General features: G+C 42.3%; 1 protein-coding gene across 4 annotated transcripts in view; it reads left to right on the forward strand.

The window, feature by feature from the left end:
• Positions 1 to 15414, forward strand: part of vav2 (vav 2 guanine nucleotide exchange factor) — a 166490-nt gene that overhangs the window by 44163 nt on the left and 106913 nt on the right. For all 4 annotated transcript variants that reach the window (XM_063011111.1, XM_063011113.1, XM_063011112.1 and 1 more), the window contains exon 2: positions 305 to 421. In XM_063011111.1, the coding sequence (XP_062867181.1) occupies positions 305 to 421 (117 nt within the window). The remainder of the gene's footprint in view (positions 1 to 304; positions 422 to 15414) is intronic.

Here is a 15414-nt window from a genome sequence, read left to right on the forward strand (position 1 = left end):
GGCAGTTCTTTAGAAAAGCGGCCCTGTGCTGCCGGAGAGGCGTCTCATTATTTCACGAAGCCACAAGCAAAATCACCGGGTGAGATCTGGCGCTGTTTAATCACCTAGATGGTAACCAGGAAACGAGAAGGCCATGAGCAGCCTCCAGGAAATTAAATCTGCTCTACAAATTAAATGAGGGAGCAGCCACCTCGGTGCCTGTTAGCTAAAAGTAGCACCCATCGAATGTCATAACCAGTGTGGCGGAACAGTACTTATGCACAGAAGCCGCTAATGTACCCGCTTTGTGTTTGTTTTATTTCAGTTTCTGTGTCTGAAGAACATCCGGACGTTCCTCAAGGTGTGCCATGACAAATTTGGTCTGCGGAACAGCGAGCTCTTCGATCCCTTCGACCTGTTTGACGTGAGGGACTTTGGGAAGGTGAGTTGTGTTGGTTTTGTTCATTCCTATGTTATTTTACTCTGTTGCTCATGCAAAGCAACTCGCATCCTTGATAAGGAACAGCAAGGCTAGCTCTGTTATATACACCGATCAGCCACAACATTATAACCACTGACAGGTGAAGTGAATAACATTGATTATCTCCCTGTAATGGCACCTGTACATGATATGAAATATGTCAGACAGCAAGTGAACAGTCAGTTCTTGAGGTATGTGTTGTAAGCAGGAAAAATAAGCAAGCATAAGAAGCTGAGTGACTTTGACAGTGCCCAGATTGTTATAGTTTGACGACTGGGTCAGAGCAGTCTACCCAGGAGGGTCGTACCTGACAAGGCACCCTTCTTTTTACCGGCCAGAGACGGGCTCACACAGGAAGCGGTACCACATATGGAGAGTCAATCACTGCTCTCCATAATTTACAATAAGGAACAATTAATAAAGAATCTCTTTGACCATACTTCCCTACAGGCACATCTAGTCATGTCTGTGTAGGAGCCCAGCCGGTCGATAGCACAGCTGAGATTCAAACTCAGATCTAATCAGAAGTGGGCTATTGCATTGGGCCGCTGTCCACGTTTTAACGTTATGGCTGGTTGGTGTATATACAGAGAAGTTTTTAAGCATTCTGCCACAGCCCACTTACCTGCTTCAGCTTCGTTTTAATTGTACCCGGTCATAAACACAAATACAGACTCAAGGGGGACAATAAAAACAAGATCAAAGCTTAACTGGTACTGCTAGTGAAACTTTATACCCCCGGTCACATTTCCTCTGTGCATGTGGATGTTTATGTGAGTGTTGGGTTTAACACTGCAGGGTCAGCTGTGTGTATGCATGTGTCAGTAAATATTTGTCTCAGCTTTCATATAGTGTGTAAGTGGGTGTGTGTGTGTCTGATAGATGGTTTTATTAGATTATGTAGCGATAAGAGCAAATTCCCACACGTGCTCTACAAGGAGCGAACCAAAATGTGACATTTTCTGCAAATGGAAGGAAAATTGTAATTCTGTACAAGAAAGATAATAATCATAAGATCCTGATCCCCTCTGGTGGTCCTGGATCTCTATTTGTTGTTTCTATACATTGTTTACATCTTAGATTTCACTGTGCTCTCGAACGTTGGTTGCCTGTGCTAAGTTTGCATTGTTCACATTTGCTGCTGAAACCTGAGGACTTCTGTAGTGTTCCAATGAATTCTAGTTAATTATCTCACCTTGATAACTGCAGGTATCACAGACAATCATTTAGTCTCTGAAACTGTGTTAAAAGAGGCTTGAACACAGATCGTGATGGTTTTAAATGACTGTATGAATCAAGTTTTCCAAGGTATATACTGTATATGATCTTTTAAGCTATTTCTCCAGATCTGTATGGCTAGTCACCCTAACGAGTGAGCACATTTTGAGGGATGGAGATGGATGGAAAGAGGAAGCGAAGTGGAACACAGAGGGAGGGGAAGAGAAAATAAGATTAATCCCATTGCCAGACCGTAGGCTTTAACAGATAATTCGGAGGTCGGCGCGTGAGAGTCAATAAGCTCAAGGAAAACAATATTAAAATCCTCCTGCACATTAAATCAATTTCCACACCCTCCACACGTCAATGTGAAAATTGCATTTGTGTTGACTTCAGAGGTGACGGGCTCGTCCTGGCATTGATTTTCCATTAGGGGCGAGCAGCGCATTATAATATATTGAAGTGGGCAGCTCAACACTAATGTGCCTCACATTTAAATAATTTGCCCCTCTTGTTTATTAGAGATAAATTCAACAATATTAATGTGTCATAACTGAATTTTAGTTTTAATTTTTAATTTTGCCCTGAATGCTAATATATTTTGTTGGCCTTTTTTTTTTTTTCTTTTGGAACATTTCAGTAAAGTGATTATTAACCATGTAATAAAATCTAATTGAGCCTGGTGTCCCTAATGTAATCACAATCATTCATGGATTGGTGGGATGACATGGGCCAGTTTTGGTCCTAAATAATGTCCTTGTGTAGAGCATTAGCTGCTTTGAGTGCACGTGCTGTGTGTGTCCACACCGGGAAACGAAATATATTTGATTAATTCCTGGATGATGTATCAGAACTGAAAAGCACCTCAGTGCCACAACCTGCTCTGTGGAGCAGAACAAAAGGTGTCATCCAGCGTTCCTTCAGTGGGATGTTTTACCTTTTATATTTATGGTTTTTACAGAAGCCGTTTTGGTGTGGTGCAGCTGTTTGGATTGGATTTATGTACCCTGTTGCCAGAATGAATGTGAACTAAATAGTCTGGGAAATGTTGTGCAGAACTTGCTGTCACATATTATGATGTCATAATTTCATGTTTTTTTCTGTTATGCTTTGCTGACTTGTTAGTTGTAATTAAAAAGAAATTGTTCAAATATTACTGTTAAATGCAGCAGGTTTTCTCAACCTGCTAACAATGGGCCATTTATGACCTGTGAGAGACTCAAATTCGAGTAGACGTAGCCTTATGAAGGCCTTATGAATGATGTGCTGTAAAAATGATTTTAAATTGTCTCAACCCAGAAGTTGAGCAATAATGTTCTGATTTACATATTACCATAATAATAAGTATGCTTCATAGAAATGATTGGTCTTTATGATTCTCATAACTGTAAACGGCAAGATTATCAGTGCAGTTATTATCGGGCATCTCGTAAAAATAAAATTCAGTGCATAAATTTATGGTTTCATTTCAAATGTTAGTATTATATTTAGATTTCCAGCATAGCTGTTTTGTCTTACATTAGCTCTCAAATAATTTGCTTCAATTTTAGGTCTCTTTAGGCACTTTGTTGGCTTTAAAAGTCGTGATCAATTTTAGAGGAAGGACACACCACACCCACTGAGGGGTTCTCTTCAGACCCTCTCACTCATTCAGCTACATAATGATGTAGCAAGATTCAACCTATTCTGTCAGAATCTTGTTGTGTTTTGGGAGTAGAAGGTAAACATATCCATTCATATAAAGACTCCTACTCCTCTTACACATCAGCAGCATCACAACTGACCATTCCATCGTTCCTCTCCTTACACATCAGCAGCATCAGAACTAGGGCTGCAACTATCGATTATTTTTGTAATCGAGTATTCTATCGATTATTCCAGCGATTAATCGATTAATCGGATAAGAAATACTTTTGCTTTAACAAAGAGCAAAAACAAATACATATTAGATTTCTTAAACCAAACTGTACATTTGTATTCCTTGCATACAGGACAGTTTAACATTTTTTAAATGCAAAAATAAATAAATCAAAAATAAATCAATTTACTTTTAAAATGTAAACAGGCAACCTGAAACATCAGGTCATCAAGTCATAAATAATAATAAACAAAAATACATGGACATAAGCCTGTAATTTGTGCAACTTTCAAAACTCAAAGTTTCAGCTACAGCTCACGCAGAACATAAAGCTTTAATATTTTGTTGGGAGGTTTTGTGGTGTTTGTAGGGGGATAAAAATCTGTCAGGATTGTGTCTCTAGATGAGGTAGATCTGGTGTGTGTGTGTGTGTGTATGTATGTGTGTGTTTGCCTAAATCTTCATAAAAGCCTGTGGTGGTTGAAACGAAGTAAAGTCAGTAAACATGAGTAAAGTAAACACGACGCTCTGATGGTGTGGATGTTATACTGAGTTTTAGTTTTATCAGCTTAAAATGATCTCAAACTTTCTGTGGTTTTCTCTGTCCAGTCTCCTCCTGTTCGCTATTTTCTCTCTATATTTTGCAGTCCGCGCTATCAAATCTCGGCTGCGTCCTAAACCGATACGTTCAGTCCGCAGGAGCGGCGAACGTGTCCAAATACGTAGTGTTCATTAAACTGTCCGCAAAAAGAACCCGGATCAAGTCCTGTTAAGTTCTGTTTATGTTTAAGATATTTGGGACGCGTAGCCCTCAGATTCTTCACGTCACCTGCACACAGCGTTAAACACGCTGCGCAAAAGTGAAAGTCGTCCGTGTAAAACACCGTGAGCTGTATATGGTTGTGCGGATTAAACGATTCCTCGATGCAAAAAATTTGAATCGATGATTTTTAGTAATCGATTTACTCGAGTTACTCGAGGAATCGTTTCAGCCCTAATCAGAACTGACCATTCCATCGTTCCTCTCCTTACACATCAGCAGCATCAGAACTGACCATTCCATCATTCCTCTCCTCACACATCTGCAGCATTACAGCTGACCATTCCATCATTTATTTCCTTAACTACACCACAGCTGGTTGGTAAAAAGAAGCACCTTTCTTTCCTGGTGGTTTGGGAAATTGTCTTATCTTTATAACAGATTCTATTTCTCCATATCAGAACCTCACATCATAGTATCACAAACTTCCTCAGGGTCTCTGTCAGCCTGTTCTGCTGTGCTATAACACCACAGCCCATAACACTCACAGATGGACCAGAAATTGCTTCATCATTTTATATTCATCATGAAGTTACTGCACAAGGACACAGTTCTCTCCAGAGAAAGTTCATGCACCGCAGTATCCAAAGTGTTTCAGTTTTCTTTCTCCAGTTCTTAATGTAAGATGGAAAAAAGCTTCACTGTCATTTAAATAAACATGGTGATCAGTTTACTTGATGCTGTTAGAATGATCACTGCGATGAAGCTACAGTTGTTAACGGTCTGTCTGAAATGCTCAAATGATTTACAGTGCTTGATTAACACAGAAGATGGAAATGCAGATAAGTTTTAGTGTAACATCTTTACTGAAGTGCAAATACAGGACACATAATACCGTCCACCACCGCATCAACAAATGCAACATAAAACTCAGTACATCAATTCTTTTTTCTTTTCTTTTTTTTCCCCTGTTCTCCCACTTTTTAGCGCATCCAATTTCTGCCCATCAATCATCCTCTCACTAATGCTGGTCCCCGCTCCTGATTGGGGAGGACGAGGCTGCTCCACGACCCCTCCGACACTTGCACAGCAATCGTACATCTTATCACTTGACGAGTGCAGTGCAGTACTCCTTTCCCATATCCGTGCAGGCGCCACCAACCAGCCAGCAGAGGTCGTAATCGCACTAGTCCGAGAGAGAGTCCCCATCCGGCTTAATCCCGCCCCTATCTGAACAACAGGCCAATCGTTGTTCATGTGGCCGCTCAGCCTCAGCCGGCAGGCAGAGCCGAGATTCAATACGATGTATTCGAGATCTCAGCTCTGGCGAACAGCGTGTGTTTTTACCGCTGCGCCACCTGAGCGGCTGTACATCAATTCTATGCTGAAACTCTGCCTAGTTCTCTGGTCCTTAACTTTAAAAATTTTATTCAATCATAAATTGTATTAAATTGTATTCAGTCATATTTGAAGTTCGCTTTGGAGAAGACTGTCAGTTGTCTTTTGTAACGTCCATGACTTCTGTTATTTTCACAGTACAGTGAAATGTTTTGAACTTATTGTTCATGGTAATTCCCAATTCACTACACACACAGTGCACAGAGATTAGGTTAAAAAAGCTGACGTTAATTTCCGTCGCAGGTTCGTCCAGCTCATGTTTTTGAAGCAATATTTAAGCAGCTTGCTTCTAAAACAGGAAAAGGGCAGCATTGTTACTTTGATGTCTTTTACCATGAAAGCCATGCCAAGAAAAAAGACTTTCTTCCCTTTTAATTATTTATCAGGTTGTTGTTTTTTTGTCTGGAATTTTTGTTTTGTTACATCGGTGCATGTTGGAAGTCGACTTGTCATGCTGACGGTGACATTGGTGTTAAATTAAATTAGCTGTCGTGTCTAGTGGGTTTACATTGGTGGTGATTTTTTTTGTTTGTACCAAACCTAGTGGCTCATTGCTGACTGATTTTATGACTGACTGCATTTGCCGTGGTGCTTGAAACAACCGTTGCAGATTCATGGACACGAGCACATTTATCAACATATTAAATCTTTACAGACCCCCTCACATACGAGGGTTCTTCAAGAAGTTTCCACACTGTTTTAACTCTATTTATTAAGAATGTCAAAAACAAATGACATCACTTTTCCCCCCGATGCATTTTTCCAGCGTCGTGCCAACTTTTTAATGCCATCAGCAAAAAATGTTGTTAGTTGAGCTCGTAGCCACTGATGCAGCGCTGCTTTCACATCATCATCACATGAAAATCTTCTTCCCCTTAAAGCTTCTTTAGGCGTCCAAAAGATGGAAATCAGATGGAACTAAATCCGGACTATAAGCGTCTCTCAGACACGACCGATTACTCCTCCTCCCACCCTCACCATTTATAACCAAAATATAAAAGTGTGGAAACTTTTTGAAGATCCCTCGTATCTTTGAGTTTTAGACCTTTCATTCTGACCTCGGCTTCTTCCACTATTTCTCTCCCACACAGTCATGTTCAGAAAGCAAGCGGCTGTACGGTTCTAGCTATTTTTTGAGTCGATAATCACAGTTCAGAAGCATATTGTGTCCACTCCCTCACTCCTTTCACACATCCGCTGACCATGTTCACAGTACCAACAGCGTCCAGCTTCTCTTCGGATTCTCCTGCTGAAATGTATCAGTTCTGCAGCCTTTATAAAGCTTTATAGAGCAGATTCTCTAATAACGTTACTGCACAGACTGGAAAACAGGAACTGTTTAAATCAGCTGGAAGAGGAAGAGCTGAATACAGAACACAGAATAAGGAGCCGTGTTATGTCTGAAGGTCAGACGAGGCATTAGCTGGTGTGACATTGACCTGCTGTGCATTATTAGCGGTGAGGTCAGTGCTGGTTAGGCCAGGTAAGGCTCTGTGCCGTTAATGACTGACCGAGTAGACTCACCACTGCAGTATTAATAACCTTCACATGAGTTTTTCATTGGTTTGGTTCAAATCCTCACACTTTGGCACGGATTATGTTCCCAGTAATAAAAAGAAATGAACTCCTGAACAAATGAATGGAGTCCTTAAACAATACAGACTCGCCACCATTCCAGCTGCTTTTTCAATCAGGAACAAGTTGAATTAGGGTTTAAAGAGAACGCTTTTAACATGTGCGTGGTCGTACAGGCCAGTTGGGAACTGAAGAAACAGAAAGTCATGCATGATGGTCGTCCAGGCTCCTTCAGCAAAAATGGGTCCCAGACAAAAATAATAGTAATTAAATAAACAAATTTTAACAGGCTCATATGAAAGAAATCAACTTGTACATAAATGCCCCCTTGTGGAGGCTTTATGTTACACCTTGTAAACCACATGGGACCAGATTGCCACCAGTTTAATTCATTATGTAAATTTCATTTTGTGTTTTGTTTTGATGCGTTGTTTGTGTTGCCTGGGTCGCAGTAAAAATCATAAACAAAAATGTGGGTCTCTTGAAAATTTTTTTTGAAAAACCCTGATGTAGTATAATTAAAATAACCCTGATTATTAGCCACAGTGGCCTACAGAGGAAGTACAGGAGGTCCTCGATGGTTTTTTGTACTTTCGTCCCTCTCCGTTCCTCCGGAGCCCCGTCTATCACCGGCATTGCTGCATCTTTTAACATTAAGCTTCTAACATGCAATTAATTATTCATTTAAAATGACTCAGTGCTGATGATAATTCTCCTGATATGAATAATTGATAACAAGTACCCCCTCACTTCTGCCTGCCTTACCCCCTGTCTCCTCTCTCAAAATAGCTCATTAATACTCCTCGTTAGCGAGGTGCCTATGGAAACAGGTGGTTGCGGAGCATCGGCAGTTGTCTGGGATACCAGCCATGATGTAGGCGGAGGACGAGTCGGGGTTGATTTATTTCGTTTGTTTGCCAAAAAAAACACCCATGTGCACCAGCTCAGCAGTTTCACCTGAAATCTGTGATTAAAAGTGAAGTGCGGCCGATGGGCTGGATTATTTATGAACGCACGACGCCACGAGCCGTCGCGTAAACAACAACGATCAATGATGAACGCCGAGTATGAATGTGTGATGAAGCCACACTCTCCACCACACAGCAGTTTTCCAGGCTGAGAGTATAAAAAGAAGCAATTTACACGTGTAGGCGAAGTTCCATTTCTTTATAGTCAGCTAACTGTTTCGTGTCGATCTGGGTTTCGCTTTAACCGTAGTCATGCCGGGAGGAAGTGTTTAGTTCTCAGGAGGATGCCGTGGAACGTGTCGAGCTGCAGAATGTATTTTAATCAGACCTAAAAACAGCCACGACAATAACGTCACCATTATGTTTGAATTAATCGCTGTTTTTCCATCTTCTCTGGCAGAATATTACCCACACGTGGCTGATCTGATAAAGCAAACACACAACAAAAAGATAATAAAAGAAAGTGAAAGGTGTTGAAAAAGGCTCTGGGTTATTTTTGCTGTGCTGTGGTTTACCGAGCTGTTGCAGTCGAGAGAGGTCGGCCGGGAAGAGCCGTCCCCCTCCGGCAAGCACTTCATTCAGCATTCATCTCCAGCCATGAAGCACACACAGGGCAGACTCATTCTCTCCCTGCGCTGCCCGCCTTGCCCTTTAGTTTGATGAGGAATACCTAAAGGCTCTCCTCTGATGGACGGCTTCGCTCTGCCTCAGCTCACAGACATGAATAAACAGAAAATGAAAAATATACATGCTGTCTTCTTCTACTCACCTGAGCTAGATTGGAACTTTATTGGAGTCTGAAAGGTTGTCTGGTTTGAATCAGTGCACCGTTTTAAACATTTACTGTGGTGATTTAAAGTCAGGGGTGTCATTTAAACACAGTCATTCCTCTCCATACAAACCTTTAAGTTGCAAACTTTCAAACTTTTAAAGATGTGAACATCCGTGTCCTTTTGTTTTAAATTTGTTTAAATAACAAACATACAAAATTATGTCAGAATTTCAAATTTGGCTTCAGCGTGTAAGTTTAGTTTAGCGCGTCTCTGCCTAAACGTTTACAGTAGACGCAAAATAATTACTGCCTGTTTCCTAAGCATAGCCCAATCTACAGTACGCGGGATGTATAAACTTTATTTCATGAATTTTGTTGCCACTTTTCAAGAAATGATTACTGATTAATGATAATAAAGACCAAGTTGATAGAAACCATACAGTGCTCACTGCAGTACTACTACAATGCTGGATGCCTAGGCGAACTTTGCTGGAAATAAAGTTGTGATCAAACTTCCAGAATGGATGAGAAATGATGGACTAACTAGAGGACTAACTGTGTTGGCTGGGTGTGGTGCTACTTAGAACAGAATATAACATTATAGAACACCTTTAATATATACATATACATGTGTACAGTACAATGAAATTCCTTTCCCTCCTATCCCAGCTCGTTTGGAAGCTGGGGTCAGAGAGCAGGGTCAGTTGTTGTCCAGCACCCCTGGAGCAGATAGGGTTAATGACCTTGCTTAAGGGCCCAACAGTGGCTGAATGGCAGAGCTGGGATTCAAACTCTCAACCTTTTGGTTGATAGCCCAAGGACCACCACTGTCTACATCAGAACCTTGATTACGCTTCAAGATTTGACTTTGCGACAGTAACGCTTAGTCATGATCTTAGTGAGGATTACGCTAAGCACTCGAAAATTCCAGCATGCTGAGAGGGACAAATTAAAGTTTCGATGCAGGTCATTAGTGCCATTCAGGCTTAGCAGCTTACTTTCAGCTGACCCAGATAACTCCTCCGATGACCCGCTTTTCCTTTTCCATGCTTTATGCATTTATCTGCGGCAAAGTGGAAGCGGGGTGACATTATTTCCTGCTTCTGGAAAAGCCAGAAGGCCACAGAGTCAGCCACAGACTGGAGTAATCTGCCCTCACATCCTCTAGTATAATTAGAAACTGTGAGTTTTGTTTCATATGGATGATAATACATACTGTGTGTGTGTGTGTGTGTGTGTGTGTGTGTGTGTGTGTGTGTGTGTGTGAGAGAGAGAGAGAGCGAGAGAGAGATGATGATGTCCTGCCAGGTGTTGCTGGACACTCCTACTGAGAGTGTTAAACTGCCAACTTCCCTCTTCATCTGTTCATTTCTTACCCGCCGCTCGGGCCCCCGCTAGGTGACAATAAGACCCGTCTCACTTCTGAGCTGCATTAAGCAAATTCATCCAGGAGAGGCGCTCTCGACTCACAACGCTCCTCGTTCTTACCTCCTACTTTCTACTTTCAGCTTCTACCTGCATTTATATTTAATTACTGTGTGTGCATGCAGATGCAGTTTATTGTTAATTTGGTTGCTCTCATATTCAGAGGTCAACAGCAGAATATTCTGGTCCACTCACCAGATTTGGTACAATTTTTACACCAGTTTTTTTATGCCCTTCCTTCTTATCCATGCATGGGACCAGCACTGAGAGTGCACTGCCAAATGCACCTCCAAATAGCTAGACTGATTGGCCATCCCATCCCCCCGGTAATAGCCAATCATGTCCGTGTAAACCCCTGACCCTTCTGTAGCATCACCAAGATTCAAACACCCAATTTCTTTAATAGTGGGCTTACTGCTCTGCCACCTGAACCTCCAATTATAATAATGTTATCTATCTGTTACTGTTTATTTTCTTCTCTGTATTATCAGTGTGTTTAGATCAGATACTGTTCTTTACCACAACCACACGTCACACCCATCGTTTCTCCAGCTCGAAGCTTCTGTGGCTTATCTCTTCAGGACCTATCATTTCCAAAAAAAAAAGATTCATATCTGACAAAACTGGAGCATTATGTCATGACTGAAGGGAACAGATGTCAGGAGGAATAATGTCTGCTCTGATGGATCAGCCACCCGTGCAACATCTGATTCGAATTTTAACACAGACGGCGCTGCCCGGGTTAGCAAACGTCAAACTGCTAGAATTAAGCTAAGTTTGGGGATTTGCAAATCTTGGGAAAGAGAGAGAGAGTATGAGGGTGAGTAACCATTCTGTACAATACAGTGTGTGTGTGTGTGTGTGTGGCATCGTGGTTAAGACACCAGATTATAACAGTGTTAGGATGCTTAGGCTGTGGGAATAAATACACCTAAGTCAATTACCCGGGTGTTCTGTGTGTGTGTGTGTGTGTTCAGGAATCCTCATATCCTATAAGAGGATAAAGACGGTGATAGACGGTGGTCTTAGTAGCCATGATGTTCAACCCTTGGCCTTACTATCAATCAATAAAGTAATCAATAATTAAGCCTTAATCAATCCGATTTACCACCTGCACTTGTCTTACCAATTTCATTTAATTTCATTTGATTGGCCAGCACTCACCTCCAGGTCACGACTGATTCTTTAAGTAGAAAGCAGACAGACAGAGACAGAGACTGGGTGTGTGAGAGAGAGATGGAGTGTGTGTGCGTGTGTGTGTGTGTGTGTGTGTGCGTGGGGGGGGGGGGGGGGGGGGGGGTAAATTAGAAGGTTAACATAGCCAGTGAGCAGAGACGAGTTCATGTCTGATGTTTGCTGCTTTAGTTTTGCAGTAGAGGTAGAAGGCTGAGGCAGTGGAACCTTGTTACCTTAAATCCAGCTTCGTTAATGCCACTCACTCACCTGCCTCTAACTGCCTCCTGACAAAATGCTCCTGACTTATTTTTTTAATGCATTTTCTCCCCTTTTTGCATCACGCCTCTTCTCTGCCTCTGCCGATCCCTGCTCTGACCGAGGAGATCGAAGCTAACCCACATCCCCTCCGACATGTGAGCAGCAAGCCGTATGCATCTTGCCACCCACACATCGACGAGTGTGGCGCCACCTAGCGTTGCGTGCGGAGAGACACACCCTAAGAGCACTCCTTCCTCATCTCCGTGTAGGCGCCTCCAATCAGCCAGCAGAGGTCGTAACCGCACCATTCTGACCGAGAGAGACCCACTTCCGACCTTAGTCCCGCCCATCTGAACAACAGGCCAGTCGTTGTTCATATAGCCGCTCAGCCTCGGCCGGTAAGGCAGAGCTGGATTCGATACGACGTACTCGAGATTCAGCTCCGGTTGCTCAGCGTGTGTTTTTACCGCTGCGCCACCTGAGCGGAATTCAACAGCTTTCTGAATGAGATTGGAACTGCTGTCCATGTGAGTTTGATCTGGTAGCTGTAAACCTGCATGAATTCAGCAGCTCCCGATAGCTAGGCTGTTTGGCCATCCTCTCCCCCCAGTAATAGCCAATCATGTCCGTGTAGATCAGTAGCATCGTTGAGATTCAAATGCCCGATCTCAGCAACAGTGGGCGTACTTCTGTGCCACCTGAACCCCCAAAAATAAGTAGGGCCCTCTTAAATTCATGGGTAAATGCGCTTAATTTCACGGACCAGCTCCATTTGATTTAGGGTAAAGTTTACATGACTGGAATTCGTGGTCGAGATGTTTGTGTTTAAAAGGGACTTCAGAGAGGAGGGTTAGGTAACCGACTGAAGAATCACTTTCGTATGAGCACGAGCGATGTGTTTTGATGTGGATGCGTGAGTGCTCGAGTAAAAACAACACACTCAGGGCGTTGCTGAACTTTCCATTACCTCTGTCTGAGAGGAATGTGTGGCAGTCCAGCTCTTCTTTACACTGTAGGCTAGATCAAAGACAGAAGGTCTGATACCGTGTCCACTCTGTGTGTGTGTGTGTGTCAGAGTGGACGTTGTTGTTTGGGATGCTGCTCTAGTCAGCAGGACGGAGCTGGTGTACAAAATGACATGATTCATCATGATCCTCTCTGGTTCATTTACCCTGAACTGCCCTTCTGAGAAAACTGAGTCCCAGTCTGCACTGTATCAATGCCGCCACACACACAAACACACACACCTGTACATATGTTCATGTCCGGCTACCCCAGAATCACTGGACGCAATGCTGTGACACACCCCGGACTGGACGCCATCAAATAACCCCTCCTGGGTGGTACAGACCGAGTACCACTTGAATTCTAATTATGGAATCAGTAAATTCTGTATTTAATCTTTTGTTATTTTACTCTTCTTTTACACATATACAGGAACGTGTGTAATAATAATAATAATAATACATTTAATTTGTAATGCACTTTACATTTGTGTACAAATCTCAAAGTGCCACAAGATAAAAGACATCACTACAAATAATAAATAAATAAATAAATAAATAAAATAGCTGCAATCACTACATAAATTAATAATTATTCATAGGTTCTGCTGAAAAGAAAGGTTTTGAGTCTCTTCTTAAAAGTCCCAATCGTCTGTGGTGAATAATAGTACATGGGTTTAATTCCTGAGCTCTTGCTTTGTAAGAACCATGTCCTGTTCTGTATTGAGAATGCACCTTTGAGAAAATCCTCTCCAGACTGGAGGAGAGATGCTTGTTTTGCTCTGCGCTGCTGTTTCCTTGTCTGTTTGGCTCTGAGATGTAGAAGCATTATTAATGTTGAAGCCTGCGCTCACTGCCGTCTCTCTCTCGAGGGTTGGATCTTATTCCTCGCCCGTCTGAACCTCACATTCTTGCCCTCTCACCGTATTTCAGTTATTTTTATTCTTTTTTCTTTTTATTCTTTATCGCATCTGTTTTGCTCCTTATTGCTGAGTCATTCTCACACACTCAGCTGGATATATAAGTGAAGGATGTGTGTTTAGGAGAAAATAAATACACAATGCATACCGGCCTTGTTTGCTTTTGTTGTTGTTTACTGGTGTCAATATTGAGTTTAAAAATCAGTTGTGCTATCAGCTGATTGGGCATCTGCACAGACATGACTAGCTATGTCTGGGTGGAGGGGATGGCCAGCCAGCCTAGCCGTTGGGAGGTGCACTCATCAGTGAGCTCTCACCTCAAGGAAGGGCATCCAGCAAAAATAAACAAAACAAAAAGGATTTACTCTGGCGACCCCTTAAAAATATGGCAGCAGCCGCCTTGTTCCAATTGGATTTGTCTATGAGGTGGACATCTATTTACACATTTCCTGTAAGTGCCAGTAAAGCTCTCCCAGTTTAAAAAGATTGGAGATGAAGTTCCACCACCAAGGAGCAGAAAATATTTGAGGCCTCCACCATCCCTTTTTACAGATCGCATTTAAATGTACTTTTTCTATATACGAATGTACCCCTTTCCACCCCCCCCCAATGATGCAGCTTAGATTTTTACTGTCCGTACCAAAATAGCCTATGAGCTTATTTTGACTATCAAAATATGGTATCATAACTTTAAACACAATACAGTTGTTGTTATTGGATATCTTGGTAGTGTAGAATCGTATCAACTGTATCTATTTGTGCTATTGGGATCGTCTTACACTCATCGTACAATCCTGGCTGAGCAGATCTTTCCAAGAATCTGCTGGGGTGGGTGGTGTGTAGCAGGCTCTCTGTACACTCCTTGCTGCGTTTGTAGGAGGCTCTGAAGCAAGGAAGAACCGAAAAACAGATTTGAACACAGTCCCACTTGATCCACAGCCCAGAAACTCTTTAATAGACAGTTGGGGAAGAGAGAGAGAGAGAGAGCTAAATCTGACAAGCTAAAAATAAAAGCGTCCATAAAACAGTTGAAAAACTCCCACTGAAATCAGGTTGTTATTTTGCACAGGAGGATAAAAACCTATAAACCGCTGATGAAAAATGCATAAAACCTGCCTTAAAAGATACAAATCTGGGCCCGAGGCTGCCGCTGCCTGATGGCCCCTCCGCTCACAATTAGCAGCTAGCAGACACCCCAGGACTCGTCAGAAAAACGGGTGCAGCCCAAATCAAAGGCTCGTGCTTCCCCACTAAGTGTTTTTATTAGTGTGGAATAACAGTCGGCTTCTCCAGCATTACTCAGCACTTTGATGTGACTCAGCCCTCGTTTTCTTTTGGCTTGAGCCACTGGGACACAGCGGAGAGCCAGTAATGAGAATTCTGCAGCCAGAGGCAACAGAGAGATTTCACCAGGAACTTTCTCACTGTACGACTTTTACATTGTCCTGTTTTGTGCCGCCGTCCACACCCTTTTATGTTGCCAGATCCTCTTTAATGTCCAGCTAAGATCCAGCTTGTTTTGTGTGGAATAAAATCTGGTGCTGCTTTTTTGGAACTTCACTGCTGTTTTGACTTGGTCAGCGGTTGGCAGCTATGTATTTGAAAGCTTTGGTTATAGTGCA

The sequence above is a fragment of the Trichomycterus rosablanca genome, chromosome 16 (genome assembly GCF_030014385.1).
Source record: "Trichomycterus rosablanca isolate fTriRos1 chromosome 16, fTriRos1.hap1, whole genome shotgun sequence".
NCBI lineage: Eukaryota > Metazoa > Chordata > Actinopteri > Siluriformes > Trichomycteridae > Trichomycterus > Trichomycterus rosablanca.